The 17,210-nt window shown below is 44.9% G+C and overlaps 1 protein-coding gene across 2 annotated transcripts in view; it reads left to right on the top strand.

Moving 5' to 3' along the window:
- The window catches only part of CEP290 (centrosomal protein 290), a 199,310-nt gene that overhangs the window by 35,975 nt on the left and 146,125 nt on the right, over positions 1–17,210 (top strand). For both annotated transcript variants that reach the window (XM_066591495.1, XM_066591494.1), the window contains exons 18-19: positions 5,989–6,073; positions 7,307–7,449. In XM_066591495.1, the coding sequence (XP_066447592.1) occupies positions 5,989–6,073; positions 7,307–7,449 (228 nt within the window). The remainder of the gene's footprint in view (positions 1–5,988; positions 6,074–7,306; positions 7,450–17,210) is intronic.

Raw genomic sequence — 17,210 nt, 5'->3', positions numbered from 1 at the left:
CTTTTGAGGTGTATATAACTTATTTTTATTACTTTTTATTTCTCTTTTGAGTAAGTGAGATGAACAGAAAACTGAGATTTTAAGTTTAGTTTTTTTTTTCCTTTTTACACAGAATTTACTGTGCTCGATAAACAGCCCAATGCTTTATAGCATTGCCTGTTGTGGCTGTGGCGATACCTATTATGTGCAGTTTTTACTTTTCAGTATTTGAGTAATTGTGTAAGGGGAAATTTTTATTTTTTTAAATTTTTTTCTGTAAAGTCAATTATATGCTGTGGTCGATAATGATGGTGCCATCTGTGAGGTTAAATGGCATAGATAAATGATTAGATAAACAAGTGCTAATTAGAGATGAGCGAGTATACTCGCAAAGGCACATTACTCGAGCGAGTAGTGCCTTAGCCGAGTATCTCCCTGCTCGTCTCTAAAGATTCGGGGGCCGGCGGGGAGGAACAGAGGGGAGATCTCTCTCTCCCTCTCTCCCCCCCGCTCCCCGCAGCAAATCACCTGTCACCCACGCCGGCCTCCCAATCTTTAGAGACAAGCGGGGAGATACTCGGCTAAGGCACTACTCGCTCGAGTAATGTGCCTTAGCGAGTATACTCACTCATCTCTAGTGCTAATCTTTTCACTCCTTTTCTGAAAAAAAGACCCCCATATGTGACAGTAAGAGAGCAGATATGCTCTCTGAATGAAAAGTGAGTGGGTGGGGTGATGACATGAACAATAGTCTGTTACCCCTTTAGGGCAGACTAAAGAATCACAGATTTGTGCCCTGCTGTCTGCACATCCACTTTTTCCCCTATGTTTTGCACACAGACTAAAGTGATAGTTGTGAATTCAGTATTTGCAAGCCAAACTGCAAATGGCTATAACTCTGGCTCTGTCAAGACATGTACAGGCATGATTTTGGTGTCATTTTAAAGGCAAGAGTCTTAGCTTTAAATGACACCAAAAGCGTGTCTGTAGCCACGATAGAACAGGAGCTAGAGCCTTTTGAAATAGAATGAACTCACTTCATCCAAAACTGAAATGTCCATTTCTTGTGGAATGAGAACAGCTCAAAGTAATCTATAGGGGGAAAGAGTTTAAAAAATATATATATAAAATAAAATGTAAAAAAAATGTAGAAATTATATTAGCACATTTCTATAGTTCTATTCAATAATGCAATGTAATATGTCTATTGTTTGTAATATTTCCTTGGCACAGGAAGAAAGGTTAGGTTTGAAGGGCTCTTCAAGTACCAGAGAAGCTTTAAATGTGTCTGAGTTTTATGTAGGTGGATATCAAACTAGAGCAGCAGTAGGATCATTAGCAACTGGGATTTCAAAGATGCTTGACAGTTGCCTAAATGATGAAGATTTACTAGCAACAAGATTTGATATGAGAGATTCAGTTTCATCACAGCATGATGAGACCAGGCCCAAACTACACAATAGGGACGTCGTGAAGAAAGTGTTCAACACTGGTAGCCCTTTGGCTGACAAACGTCATGAAAGTGTTTTACCATCTCTTGGTGGTAAAGATATATTATCAATTGAAAACAGGAAGAGAGAAAAATCGGGGAAGGCAGCGTATAGATCAGCTCTAGCTAGAAAGCAGATCTCCTTTATCCAGACACATGAAAAACACTGTTTTGGTATCTGTAATGTACATAGTCGAATTTCCGAGACACAACCTGCAATACAGAGTAGCTCAACAAGATGTGAAAATGAAGAGCTGAAAATTCATAAACTTCTTCCAAGTACTTCGGTACAAACAAAGTCCCCAGCGTTGTCAGACTCTCCTCATTTTGTAATGCAGCCGACTTCTGGTCCTACACAAGAAGACCAGAACTGTTCAGGTCATGAAGAAGGAGAGAAAGCAAATTATATGTCAGATTCCTGCCTTAGCCCAAATCTTTTAGATCCTGTCAAAACTCATTTAGTGGAGTTAAGTACTCAACTTGCTAATTTGAGGAATAAGCTCATTAAATCTCAACTTTGTTAGTGTAAATTCTGAGTTTGTTTTCTTTATAAAGTGGGAAATTGCATTTACTAAATCGAGAAACCAGTTATATGTATGTTTACATTGTAGCGAGTGATAAGGAGATAGATGTTCATGTTGATGAGGACACAAACACGCTGTAAATCTAGACAGTACGGATCCAAACAGGCACATTTCTCATTCTTTGAACATGAAACTAATCAAAGTAAGCTGACCAATATAGAAACACGTTTTTCTCCTTTTAAGTGGGTAGCCTAAATAAGGCAACTTCACTGAAGAAATCCTCCTGGTGAGCAGCTGTCTGCGGGTCTAGTACTAAAACTGCTATTGATTATGAACAAGCAGAGCTCCAGCTTTTAAAAAAACTAAAGCTCCATTTAGATGGGATGAATGTCAGGCAAACGATGCCTGACACTCGTCCCTGTGTGTCCTCGCTCCTGTGCTCCTGACATCGTGCTCTTTTTATTTGAACGACGGATTTTAGTTAGACTGAAAATCCATCATTCAGCCGCTGACAGACTAAACAAATACATTCCATTTGAATACATTTCGCTCAGCTATCAAAAGACTGAATGATGTTCTCCCCGTGGCATTTTTACACTAGCTGGGAGAACAATGCAATCTGGTGGCAGCCTCAGAATGTTACGGCAGCTGTTTGAAGAGCCCAGCGTATGTTTAAACACACTCCCAGCTGTGTAAACAGCTCCTGGAAATCCTTTTACACGCAAATGAAGATGATAGTGTTAATGGTCATTAACACTTTATGCAAATAGATTGCTAAATCTTTCAATCGTTTGAAAGATTATCTTTGTGTATAAAAGGGCCTTTAGTAAAGTGCTAAAATGGAAAAATGTCCAGCATAAATGAAGAACATAAAACTTCAAGCTTTATAGTATTTTAAAAGCAAGCCAATGCATAGTCTATATCAGTGACCACCAACACATTTCAGACATTTTGTCCTTAGTTGTAGCTTAGTCATAGCTATGACTAAAACATGTCCGAAATGTGTTATCGGTCACTAATATGGACTGTACGTTGGCTTGCTTTTAAAATAACTTAATAAAGCTTGAAGCTTTATGTTCTTCATCTACGCTGGACATTTTTGATTGCTTCATCTACGCTGGACATTTTTCCAAATCACCTCCACTTTGCTGGTTAATCCCTGGATTAGGAGCCACGGGTAGAATTAACGTGAGGATATTCCACGCGGAAATTCTTTGTCAATTCCATTCCATGTGAACCAAGCCCTAAGGGAATAGGTCATCCTGACGTATTGTGGAGAATTTTTTTTAAATCTACACTAGTAAAAAAATATCCTGAAATCCTGCAGTTTTCACACTGACCACTAAGCCTCATAAAAGGCTCATGTTTCATTTAGAGAAACCTTTTCAGCAGTCTTCTCATTCACATAACAGACAACCTTAAAATGAAAGGTAACACCTATGTATAGAAAACACAGAATCAATCACTGACAATACTTGATCGTCGTAGCTCACCTCCTCTTCTCCCTGGACAATTGCCTTTGCGCAGGTCATAGATCATACCTAGAACTTTTTCCCATAGAAGTCTATGAAGATCTACATGTTCCTGTGGTCCATGTAGCTGCTTTAAAGTATATCTCTGACTGCTGTTACAGGACAGAACAGCATCTCATGCAAGATGGCCACCTCCATAGTCATGTGAAATAATAGAATTAAAAACCTGCAAGAACAAATTGAAAACAGATTGGGAAAAAAAAAATATGTGCCAGTATCCGGTTTTAATTAATAAAAAATATAGGCCATACGCTCACTTGAATGCCTCAAATGCATGCTGTGTTTGGGCTATACAATATTGTACTTCATCACCCATATGTTACATAGTTGTGATTGGGACTTTCTTTTTTTTTAATTGTCAGGTAATTTTTGTAATAATGTTTAGATGCTCTGTTTGGGACTAATGTCACCATTAGTGACATGAGTTGCATTGCAAAGAGTAAAATTTTGCTACAAAAACATAATACTCAAACCTACAGCTATATAAAAATACATTTTGTCAGTGTTAGTCCCTATAATAATGCCAAAACAGAATTACGTGCAATTTTTGAAGTATGGCACAAAACTTTTATTTCTAATGTTGGCTGCTTTTCTAGTTCTTGCTCGTTTTTGGGTACAGCTGTGGTCAGTGACTACAGCTTAACTGTGGGATATTGTAAGCTGGAAAAGAAATCTGATTGGCTACTAGAATAACTATAAGCACAAGTTGATCAGGAAGTCACACCATGAAAAGATCAGTTACAGTAAGGATAAGACAATACTAAGGTACCCACAAGAAAAAACAATAGAGACAAGATTAGCAGGTAAGGTCTACATGTACACTAAGTCAAATGAGACTTCTTGAAGGGGGTGACAGTCTTAGCCTATGTTCACATGTGATGGATTTGCTGCAGGTTTTCTGCAACAAAATAAAAACTGAAACAAATCTGCACCATTTTGCAGAGATTTGGGTACTGCTCCACGGCAGAATTCACCCCTTCAATTGAAGGGCTGAAATCCACTGTAGATCTGCACCTAAATGTGCATAAAGTGATGCAGATTTGCTGCGGATTTTTTTCGACTGTGGAAAATCCACAGCAAATTGGCCACATATGAATATAGCCTCAAAGTGCGTATTGCCATTAGAAAACAATTCCTATAATTTAACCCTCTCCAATCCACTGTCTAATATCTAAAGACATTATGATTTAAGGCTGTACAGCTCCGATGTTGGAAGACATCCGTCGGGGTTTTCTTACTGTATATTGCCAGCCTCTCTGCTGTCTGAGCCTATCCAATGTGTCACCTCATGCAGTACTGGCTTTAGCCAGCATATAGCGCCGTTGTATAACGGCAGAAAAAGAGTAAGCCCCCTAGGAAAACCATGATACAAATTGGATTGGAAAGGGTTAATACTGTTACATTTCACTAGGTTATGCTAGAACATTAAGATTGGTGGGGATCTGTTCTATGAAACCCCCATGAATCTAGAGAACAAAGAAATGGATCCCTTTGGCATTTCTTGTGCACAGTGATGCTCCCAGCCATACATTGTGCGAGGGAATTCTGCTAATAAGCCACAGCACTTAAAGGTGCTGTCTCATGAAGATGGTGTCTGTTAGGACCCATGTGTATGAGGCAGAATGGCTGCGCCTCTGTACAAGTGCTTCTTGTTCTGGCAGATTTGAGCTGTGCTATTACATGGATGGCTATTCATCTGATTGCCAACACTGTAGGTGAAATCCTAGCTTCCCTTGGCAAAATCAGCTGTGTGCTTGGAGGTTGACCTCCTGGGAAATAAGCTGATCAGCCCAGAGACTGCATTTAGAAAACTGTCTGACTCTAATGAGACAACCACTTTTATCACTTCATTCAAGTAGTCAGAAACACATCAACATATTCTAGTGATATGGTAACACCTACCTTAGTGAAAAACCTCTTTTAGGGCTTGAAATAGTTATAAAGTGGGTAAAGGGAACTTGTTCCCAGGTTCATGCTGCCTGATCCATGAGCAGCACAAACCCAGGACAGGTATGCACAGTGCGCCCATCTTTGTCTTCAGGAAAACCTATTTTGAAACTTGTTTCAGAACTGCACTCTAAGTTACAGGGGCAGCGCCCTTCTTGCCTCTCCGGATCATCTAGAGAGACCGCTTTCTGTCTATTCACAAACAGTAGGAAGGCTATCACTCCACATGATCCGGGCAGAGAGAGGCTGGCATGGCGCCGCTGCCATGACCCGGAGTGCCGTTTGGAATCAAATTTCAGAATCTATTTTAGAACCCCACAGCATTTCAGAATAAGAGATACATGGGTGCCGTGTACGTACCTGTCCCGGGTTCATGGGCAGCATGAACCTGGTGACAAATTCCTTAATGTGTTTTTTTTGTTTGTTTATTTTTTAAACCATATATTAAAAAAAAAAAGTTTGGGAGGGTCGGGTTTTGCATCTCATACAAACTTTTAAAACTGTTTTTTATTTTTAGAATGAATATTTGTCAAGGCAGTTGAATGAGAATGAAAGAGAGATGGACCGAAGTAGAACAGTTGTGGCAGAATTAAAGTCTCAAGGTAAGTAATCCTGTGTGTTTCCCAATAATTAGTGTAGCGTAATGTGTTTGATTACTGGGAATAAACATTTTGCTGGCTCATTGTACTAGTGAAAACAATGTTACTCATTCACATATTTAAATTTTTGGAATATAGGATGTACTGTACCAAGAGGCAGAACATATTTTATAGTTTAAAGGGGGTTTCCAGCTCTGGAAAGAAAAGGATTCTCAGGATAGGCCAACAATAGCTGATTGGCAGGGGCCTCAGGCGCGGACCACTACCAATCAGCTAGTGAGGACCTATCCTGAAAATAGGTAATCAATTTTAAGAGCTGAAAAAGCATGTTAATATATGTGAAGTTATAAATGCATAAACTAATAAGTATACAACCTTTACAACACCACCATTAGAGCACATACTGGGAAACATATGTTCCCTCTGGCTTCTGTATTCCTCTGTAACTAATTGCCTCCTTACAGGGTGAGGTTAAGGTCTCACCTACTGGCTGGGTTGCTTCCATGATGCAGCCAAGAGGCCCGCCGTCATGCAAATCTGCACAGCTAGCAAATGGACTAAGTGATAACTGACTGTAGGTTATTAATGGTCATGTGTTTTGCTTAAAACCACATGAAACTAATAATGGTAAATTAACAATTAATTTGCTGGCCATGCTGACTTTCATGAGTGTTGGGCTCATCACAGTTGCAACCCAAAGGTGTCACGGCTGCTATGTGGGATCCAAGGGGACGAAAACCACGATTGCAGTCTTTTCCTTAGGGTGGATTTAGATGACTGTATATCGACTTGGTTTTCACGCCGAGCCGATATACGGTGTCCTCATCTGCAGGGGGGGGGGAGGATGGAAGAGACAGGAGCAGAAACTGAACTCCCGCCCCCTCTCTGCCTCCTCTCCACCCCTCTCCGCCCCTCTGCACTATTTGCAATGAAAGGAGGTGGGACGGGGACGGGGCTAAGTTCTGAGAATTAGCCCCGCCCCTGTCCCGCCTGTCCCCATTGCAAATAGTGCAGAGGGGCAGAGAGGGGGCGGGAGCTCAGAGCACTGCTCCTGGCTCTTCCAGGTTACCCCCTGCAGAGAGAGACGACGTATATCGGCTGGGCGTGAAAACCCAGTCTATATACGTTCGTCTGAATCCAGCCTTACCAAATGATCTACATCTACAATAGAAGATTCTGTGACATTATTTGTGAAATGTATATGATCGCTTCTCATTTAATTGATTTATTTCTCAGTAAAAGGCCTTTCTGAAGAAAATAAGCAATTACAGCAAGGAATGGGAGAAATCTTACAAGCCATTAAGGATGCTCAAAAAGACTCCAGCCTTCTAGGGAGTGAAACAACTCTAGTCATTCCTACTTTGGAGAGGCTGGTTCATGTGAGTTGATATGAGAAATTCTAAAGTCTGAACAAAATACTTTGAGATTCAAAATATGTTCACATTGTGTCCATATAGACTGCTATGTGGACACCTATTAGTAAACAATCTTTATCTAAAATTTCAACTAGGGTTCCCGAATGGCGGAAAAAAACGAAGTAAATGGATTGTCTAAGTTAATTCCAGCTGCACATACCTAAAAATAATAAAAGATTGTATATTCACCTCACCAAGTGCCTGCCACTACAGCGCCGCATCCTTCGTTCTTCCCAGCTCTTACTCAGCTTGTGTACAGGACATCACAAGTTGCTGCAGCCAATCACAGACCCCAGTGTTTGAGCACTGAAGCTAATTATTGGTTGTAGCAGCCTGTGACCTATTGTGGAGAATGGAGCCATGGTGCTGAAACTGTGGGGAGCCAGGAGAGGCATATATACAATATTTTATTATATTGAGGCATAGAGAGCAATTAGTAGAACTGTGTTTGTTTATTTTTTTTTTCAACCATTCAGGTAGAGGGCTTTGATGTGTCTCCCTAAATAACCTTTTACTATTTCCAGTTGTGCTACAAGTCTATCAGTTACATTTAGCAGTCTGTGGAGTTATATGTGAAATGACACCAGTAACATTTTTCAGTATGTAAATTAAAAGTAACTAAATATTTACAAAATCGTCTGTTTATACCCCAAGCAATCAATTGGAATCATTGGGAATTTTGTACAGTTACATTTCCCTACAGTTATCCCTCAGTGGTATTAGGCCTCCTTCCCACGAACGGATTTCCGCCGCGTAATTCGCGGCGAAAATCCGCTGCGTTGCCCGCAGCTATTAGGTTCTATTGAACCTAATAGCTCAAGGCACACAGTGCGCAATTCCACCGCGGAATTCCGCACCGTGAAATCTCCCGTCCTCACCCGCGGCATGCTCTATTTGCTGCGGGTGTACGCGCTGACGGCTTCCATTGCAGTCAATGGAAGCCATCCGTTCACGCTATCTCCCGCTGTAACACAGCGGAAAATAGCGTGAAAACGCTTTCCCGCCTACCGCCGCCGCGTCATATGACGTCACGTGACACAGCCGGCCGCGTCATGTGACGCGGTGGGCGTGTCATGTGACGCGGTGGGCGGGGAAGCGTCATGCGGGAGCGAAAACGCCGGATCCACTGGTAAGTATGGGGTTTCTGGGGGGCACCGTGACGGGCTTCGCCGCGAAATATTCCGCGGCGGAGCCCGTCACGCTCGTGTGCAGCCGGCCTAAGTGAAATTCAAACACTGCTATGTTGATGTTTGTTGCTGAGAACAGAAAACTTGTTTGGTAACACTTGCTTAAGAAAAAATCAAAAGGCGAAAAATAAAAAACTGGTATGTTTTCTTTTGCGTAAGGACTTTTTTCTTCTTATGCTTTAAAATGACAAAGTCTCTGATATATGGATATCCAAAAGGAGGAAGTTCTTTACACCTTCTTTCCCCATGTTGATATTTGAGGAGAATGTAGGTGCTAGTGCAGGTGTGCATGGCTGACTGTAGAGCCCCTTTTCTGTGGTAGCCGTGGCTGTTTAGGACCACCCTCCACCCAGGATTTATTGTCTCTGGCCTTCAGAGAGGAGCTTTGATGTGTGACCCTTTCCTCACTTGACTGCAGATTGTTGTGCACCCCTGCTGGCTGGCTGTGTACTGTTAAAAGTCTTAGTCAGATGAGGTCCACCCCTGATCAACATTAAGGCAAGTAACATGGCTTTGAAATGGCAAATCTGCGGTTAGTCTTGTGACTAGACCATACATACCACTGAAAGCTGTGTCCTTGAAGACTCGCACTCAGTAATGGCTCTCTGGTTGACTTGTGAGTTCTTTGGACTCTATTGGACAGATGCAGCCTAAACTTAATAAAACAAATCTATGAGAAGTTCGCAACGTTCCAGCAGAATAACACAGTTTAGAATCAAATGAATCCAAAGTAGCTCAGTCCAGAATGAATGTAGTTCAGATTAACACAGTCCAGAATAAACTGAATGAAGAATAGCTCAGTCCATAACCGTTTAACCCCTTGAGTGGCACGCCCGGAAATTTTCAGGGACAAGCTCCACTGCTCCTAGCGATATAGCCCGGTAGATTTCCGGGCTATGTATTACTATGGGAGCTGCAGAGCACAATGCCACAAGCTGTGACAGTGTGCTCTGCCTGCACTGTCCCACAGAGAACAAAGCAGGACATTGAGAAGCAGGAAGATATTGCCGATATGCCGGCAATCTCCTGCTTCTAATGTCCTGCTTTGTTTACAGGTTGCTATAGAGACCATCGGCTTGTCAGAAAGCAAGCCGATGGTCTCTGTTGCAGGGAGAGCTGGTGCTTGGCTGTCAGAGGACAGCTAGGTGCCAGCTCTTACAGCAGAGATAAGAGATAATCTCCGATCTCTGCTGTGTTAACCCTTTACATGCTGCAGTCTATGTGACTGCAGCATGTAAAGGGCTGTCACCATGGGACCCCCCCCAGAATGTGATCAGGGAGTCCTGATGGGTCTCTGTGGAAGTCCCCTAAAGGGACAAAAATTAAAAAAAAGTTAAAAAAAAGTTAAAAATGATTTAAAAAAAGAAAATAAATAAAATTAAAAACACTTGTCTCCCCTTACTTTGTGAAAAATTAAAAATAAAATTACACATGTGGTATCCCTGCGTCGTAATGACCCAGAAAAGGAAGTTAGTACATTATTTAACCCCTTAATGACACGGTCCCTTTTTTTCTTCTTTTAACATTTCTTTTTTTCATCCCCCCCCGTTTAAAAAATCATAACTTCTTCATTTATCCACCGAGGCCGCTGTATGAGGGCTTGTTGTTTTTTGCGGAATGAGTTATATTTTTCAATGGTGCCATTTAAAGTACAATATAATGTACTGAAAAACTTTTACAAAAATCTAAGTGGAGTAAAATGAAAGAAAAATGACATTCCACAATCCTTCAGTGCCTTTTGTTTCTACGGCACACAAACTGCAACAAAAAGGACCTGATAACTTTATTCTATGGGTCGGTACGATTACTACGATACCAAATGTGTATACTTTTTTTTTTACTATAGCACTTGTATTTTTTTTCAAAGACATTTAATTTTTTAAAATTATTTTCTGCTGCATCTTCTGCGCGCAATAACTTTTTTATTTTTCCATCAATGTCCTTGAGCAAGGGCTCATTTTTTGCAGGATGTCCTGTAGCTAACGATGGTACCATTTTGGAATACATACGACTTTTTGATCGCTTTTTATTGCATTTTTTCTGGGAGACAGGGTGGTCAAAAAAGTGCATTTCTGGCGTTCTTTATTTTTTTTTCGGACTACGTTCACCGTGGGGGTAAATAATGCACTATTTTGATAGATCAGACATTTACGGACGCGGCGATACCAAATATGTATTTTTCTTTTATGATTTAGATTTTTTATTATAGATATGGCAAAAGGAGGATGATTTAAACTTGTATTACTTTTTTTCCCCTAATCTCCCTACAAATTTTTTTACAAAAGTTATGCAATACATTATATATACCCAAAAATGATGCCATCAGAAAGTACAACTTCTCCAGCAAAAAACAAGCCCTCACATGAAAACATTATGGCTCTTGGAACGCGACTGCAAAATTAGTTGAAATTAAATGATTGGCCCATTTAAAAAACTTGCCCTGGTGGGCACGACAGGGGGGTAAGAAACCTGCCACTCAAGGAGTTAAACAAATATAGTTCATAACCGTAAACTGTGTTGGGTGCATTTTAAAAATTCTCAGTCCAGAATTTACTCTTCACCACCCCTTCATCAACCAAAAAAACAAAGTCACATATTTCACGCTTCAGTTTGTTCAGTCCAAGTAAGAAAGAGACAAACTTGACTTTGCCCAGAATGAGCATGTTTTCTAACCTCTTCCTAATATGGAGCTAATCCACTTGCCCCCATACCAAGATATACCCACATTTATTGTGTCTATCCCTATTCCTCGTTAAGTATTTAAAGGGGTTTTCTGGTCAAAAATACTATTGATGACCGATCAGCTGTGCGAGCGCTAGCAGTCAGTGCCGCATTAACAACCAGCCGATCAACTATTGATGACCTATCCTTATGATTGGTCATCAATAGTATTTTTGACCAGAAAACCCCTTTAACTCAATAAAAAGTGACACTTTAAAAATGACAATATTACAGTTAGAACTAGAGATGAGCGAGCACCAAAATGCTCGGGTGCTCGTTACTCGGGACGAACTTTTCGCGATGCTCGAGGGTTCGTTTCGAGTAACGAACCCCATTGAAGTCAATGGGCGACCCGAGCATTTTTGTATTTCGCCGATGCTCGCTAAGGTTTCCTTGTGTGAAAATCTTGGCAATTCAAGAAAGTGATGGGAACGACACAGCAACGGATAGGGCAGGCGAGGGGCTACATGTTGGGCTGCATCTCAATTTCCCAGGTCCCACTATTAAGCCACAATAGCGGCAAGAGTGCCCCCCCCCCCCTCCCAAAAACTTTTACTTCTGAAAAGCCCTCATTAGCATGGCATACCTTAGCTAAGCACCACACTACCTCCAACAAAGCACAATCACTGCCTGCATGACACTCCACTGCCACTTCTCCTGGCTTACATGCTGCCCAACCGCCCCCCCCTCCCCCCCACAGCGCACACCAAAGTGTCCCTGCGCAGCCTTCAGCTGCCCTCATGCCACACCACCCTCATGTCTATTTAGAAGTGCGTCTGCCATGAGGAGGAACCGCAGGCACACACTGCAGAGGTTGGCATGGCTAGGCAGCGACCCTCTTTAAAAGGGGCGGGGCGATAGCCCACAATGCTGTACAGAAGCAATGAGAAATAGAATCCTGTGCCACCGCCATCAGGAGCTGCACACGTGGGCATAGCAATGGGGAACCTATGTGCCACACACTATTCATTCTGTCAAGGTGTCTCTGCATGCCCCAGTCAGACCAGGCTTTTTAATTCATAGACACAGGCAGGTACAACTCCCTATTGTGAAGTCCCTGTCGACCGACAGCATGGGTGGCTCCCTGGAACCCACCGGCGGTACATAAAAATATCCCATTGCATTGCCCAACACAGCTGAGGTAGTAATGTCGTGCTTAATGCAGGTGGGCTTCGGCCCACACTGCATGCCCCAGTCAGACTGGGGTTCTTTACAAGTGGAAACAGATGCATTTATAATTCCCTGTGGACCCACAGCATGGGTGCGTGCCAGGAAGCCACCGGCGGTACATAGAAATATCCCATTGCATTGCCCAACACAGCTGAGGTAGTAATGTTGTGCTTAATGCAGGTGGGCTTCGGCCCACACTGCATGCCCCAGTCTGACTGGGGTTCTTTAGAAGTGGAAACAGATGCATTTATAATTCCCTGTGGACCCACAGCATGGGTGGCTCCCTGGAACCCACCGGCGATACACAAAAATATCCCATTGCATTGCCCAACACAGCTGAGGTAGTAATGTCGTGCTTAATGCAGGTGGGCTTCGGCCCACACTGCATGCCCCAGTCAGACTGGGGTTCTTTACAAGTGGAAACAGATGCATTTATAATTCCCTGTGGACCCACAGCATGGGTGGGTGCCAGGAAGCCACCGGCTGTACATAGAAATATCCCATTGCATTGCCCAACACAGCTGAGGTAGTAATGTTGTGCTTAATGCAGGTGGGCTTCGGCCCACACTGCATGCCCCAGTCAGACTGGGGTTCTTTACAAGTGGAAACAGATGCATTTATAATTCCCTGTGGACCCACAGCATGGGTGGCTCCCTGGAACCCACCGGCGATACACAAAAATATCCCATTGCATTGCCCAACACAGCTGAGGTAGTAATGTCGTGCTTAATGCAGGTGGGCTTCGGCCCACACTGCATGCCCCAGTCAGACTGGGGTTCTTTACAAGTGGAAACAGATGCATTTATAATTCCCTGTGGACCCACAGCATGGGTGGGTGCCAGGAAGCCACCGGCGGTACATAGAAATATCCCATTGCATTGCCCAACACAGCTGAGGTAGTAATGTTGTGCTTAATGCAGGTGGGCTTCGGCCCACACTGCATGCCGCAGTCTGACTGGGGTTCTTTACAAGTGGAAACAGATGCATTTATAATTCCCTGTGGACCCACAGCATGGGTGGCTCCCTGGAACCCACCGGCGATACACAAAAATATCCCATTGCATTGCCCAACACAGCTGAGGTAGTAATGTCGTGCTTAATGCAGGTGGGCTCCGGCCAACACTGCATGCCCCAGTCAGACTGGTAATATGTAGCTTAACAGTAACCGCGTTGGTGGTAATGTGGTGGTGACTGCGGACCTAGTAGCGCGGTTTTATTTTGTTGGTTTTCGGAATGTGGCCAGGATTAAGTGGGCCGTGGCGGGGTATGTTTTGGAGGCACTACGTGTCCTCTCCACGTGTCTGTGGTTATATGCACCTTAACAGTAACAGCGTTGGTGGGAAATGGCCTCGCCGCCATCATGTCTTTGGGAAGCCTCTGTTTTTTTCACACCCCAGAGACATACCATTAGCAGCGGTATAGGCAGAGCCCAGAATTAGTAACATTTCAGCCATAGCATTAGCGACAGGCCCCACTAACATATCACTAGCAGCATTATAGGGGGAGCACAGTCTTAGTTCCATTTCAGTAATAGTAGCAGCCTACACAGGCCCCAGTAACAATTCCGAAGCAGCAGTATAGTGGGAGCGCAGTTTTCGTTCCATTTCAGTAATAGTAGCAGCCTACACAGGCCCCAGGAACAATTCCGAAGCAGCAGTATAGGAGGAGCATAGTCTTAGTTCCATTTAAGTCATTGTAGCAGCCTACACAGGCCCCAGGAACAATTCCGAAGCAGCAGTATAGTGGGAGCGCAGTCTTAGTTCCATTTCAGTAGCTGCAGTATAGCCAAGGCCCAAGTTACATTTATGTAGCTAAAGTGTAGGCCAACCCCACACACCTTTCTGTACCATGAGTGCAGGCGAAGAACATAGAAATTGCTATGATTACACTGTAGGTGAGGGCCCCAAAACATTGGTGTACCAACAGTACTAATGTACCTCAGTAAAAATTGGCCATGGCCAACCAAAGAGGGCAGGTGAAACCCATTAATCGCTTTGGTTAATGTGGCTTAAGTGGTAACTAGGCCTGGAGGCAGCCCAGTTTAACTAAAAATTGGTTCAAGTTAAAGTTTCAACGCTTTTAAGAGCATTGAAACATATAAAAATTGTTTAGAAAAATTAGATGAGTGAGCCTTGTGGCCCTAAGAAAAATTGCCCGTTCAGCGTGATTACGTGAGGTTTCAGGAGGAGGAGCAGGAGGAGGAGGAGGAATATTAGACACAGATTGATGAAGCAGAAATGTCCCCGTTTTGGATGGTGAGAGAGAACGATGCTTCCATCCGCGGGTGCAGCCTACGTATTGCTTACGTATCGCTGCTGTCCGCTGGTGGAGAAGAGAAGTCTGGGGAAATCCAGGCTTTGTTCATCTTGATGAGTGTTAGCCTGTCGGCACTGTCGGTTGACAGGCGGGTACGCTTATCTGTGATGATTCCCCCAGCTGCACTAAACACCCTTTCCGACAAGACGCTAGCCGCAGGACAAGCAAGCACCTCCAGGGCATACAGCGCTAGTTCAGGCCACGTGTCCAGCTTCGACACCCAGTAGTTGTAGGGGGCAGAGGCGTCACGGAAAACGGTCGTGCGATCGGCTACGTACTCCCTCACCACCCTTTTACAGTGCTCCCGCCGACTCAGCCTTGACTGGGGAGCGGTGACACAGTCTTGCTGGGGAGCCATAAAGCTATCCAGGCCCTTAAAGACTGTTGCACTGCCTGGGCTGTGCATGCTGCTCGATCTACGCACCTCCCCTGCTACCTGGCCCTCGGAACTGCGCCTTCTGCCACTAGCGCTGTCGGATGGGAATTTTACCATCAGCTTGTCCGCCAGGGTCCTGTGGTATAGCAACACTCTCGAACCCCTTTCCTCTTCGGGAATGAGAGTGGGAAGGTTCTCCTTATAGCGTGGGTCGAGCAGTGTGTACACCCAGTAATCCGTAGTGGCCAGAATGCGTGTAACACGAGGGTCACGAGAAAGGCATCCTAACATGAAGTCAGCCATGTGTGTTAGGGTACCTGTACGCAACACATGGCTGTCCGCACTAGGAAGATCACTTTCAGGATCCTCCTCCTCCTCCTCCTCCTCCTCCTCCTCCTCCTCAGGCCATACACGCTGAAATGATGACAGGCAAGCAGCATGGGTACCGTCAGCAGTGGGCCAAGCTGTCTCTTCCCCCTCCTCCTCATCCTCCTCATGCTCCTCCTCCTCCTCCTGAACGCGCTGAGATATAGACAGGAGGGTGCTCTGACTATCCAGCGACATACTGTCTTCCCCCGGCTCTGTTTCCGAGCACAAAGCGGCTGCCTTTATGGTTTGCAGGGAACTTCTCAAGATGCATAGCAGAGGAATGGTGACGCTAATGATTGCAGTATCGCCGCTCACCACCTGGGTAGACTGCTCAAAGTTTCGAAGGACCTGGCAGATGTCTGCCAACCAGGCCCACTCTTCTGAAAAGAATTGAGGAGGCTGACTCCCACTGCGCCGCCCATGTTGGAGTTGGTATTCCACTATAGCTCTACGCTGCTCATAGAGCCTAGCCAACATGTGGAGCGTAGAGTTCCACCGTGTGGGCACGTCGCACAGCAGTCGGTGCACTGGCAGATTAAACCGATGTTGCAGGGTGCGCAGGGTGGCAGCGTCCGTGTGGGACTTGCGGAAATGTGCGCAGAGCCGGCGCACCTTTACGAGCAGGTCTGACAAGCGTGGGTAGCTTTTCAGAAAGCGCTGAACCACCAAATTAAAGACGTGGGCCAGGCATGGCACGTGCGTGAGGCTGCCGAGCTGCAGAGCCGCCACCAGGTTACGGCCGTTGTCACACACGACCATGCCCGGTTGGAGGCTCAGCGGCACAAGCCAACGGTCGGTCTGCTCTGTCAGACCCTGCAGCAGTTCGTGGGCCGTGTGCCTCCTATCTCCTAAGCTGAGTAGTTTCAGCACGGCCTGCTGACGCTTGCCCACCGCTGTGCTGCCACGCCGCGCGACACCGACTGCTGGCGACGTCCTGCTGCTGCTGACACATCTAGATTGCGAGACAGAGGTTGAGGAGGAGGAGGAGGAGGAGAAGGAGGGTGCTTTAGTGGAAGAAGCATACACCGCCGAACATACCACCACCGAGCTGTGGCCCGCAATTCTGGGGGTGGGTAGGACGTGAGCGGTCCCAGGCTCTGACTCTGTCCCAGCCTCCACTAAATTCACCCAATGTGCCGTCAGGGAGATGTAGTGGCCCTGCCCACCTGTGCTTGTCCACGTGTCCGTAGTTAAGTGGACCTTGCCACTAACCGCATTGGTGAGGGCGCGTACAATGTTGCGGGAGACGTGGTCGTGCAGGGCTGGGACGGCACATCGGGAAAAGTAGTGGCGACTGGGAACTGAGTAGCGCGGGGCCGCCGCCGCCATCATAGCTTTGAAAGCCTCCGTTTCCACAACCCTATACGGCAGCATCTCAAGGCTGATAAATTTGGCTATGTGGACGGTTAACGATTGAGCGTGCGGGTGCGTGGCGGCGTACTTGTGCTTGCGCTCCAACACTTGCGCTAGCGACGGCTGGACTGTGCGGTGCGAGACATTGCTGGATGGGGCCGAGGACAGCGGAGGTGAGGGTGTGGGTGCAGGCCATGAGACGGTAGTGCCTGTGTCCTGAGAGGGGGGTTGGA

This window comes from Eleutherodactylus coqui, chromosome 2 (assembly GCF_035609145.1).
Source record: "Eleutherodactylus coqui strain aEleCoq1 chromosome 2, aEleCoq1.hap1, whole genome shotgun sequence".
In the NCBI taxonomy this organism is placed as follows: Eukaryota; Metazoa; Chordata; class Amphibia; order Anura; family Eleutherodactylidae; genus Eleutherodactylus; species Eleutherodactylus coqui.
This window is presented reverse-complemented; position numbering and strand designations above follow the sequence as displayed.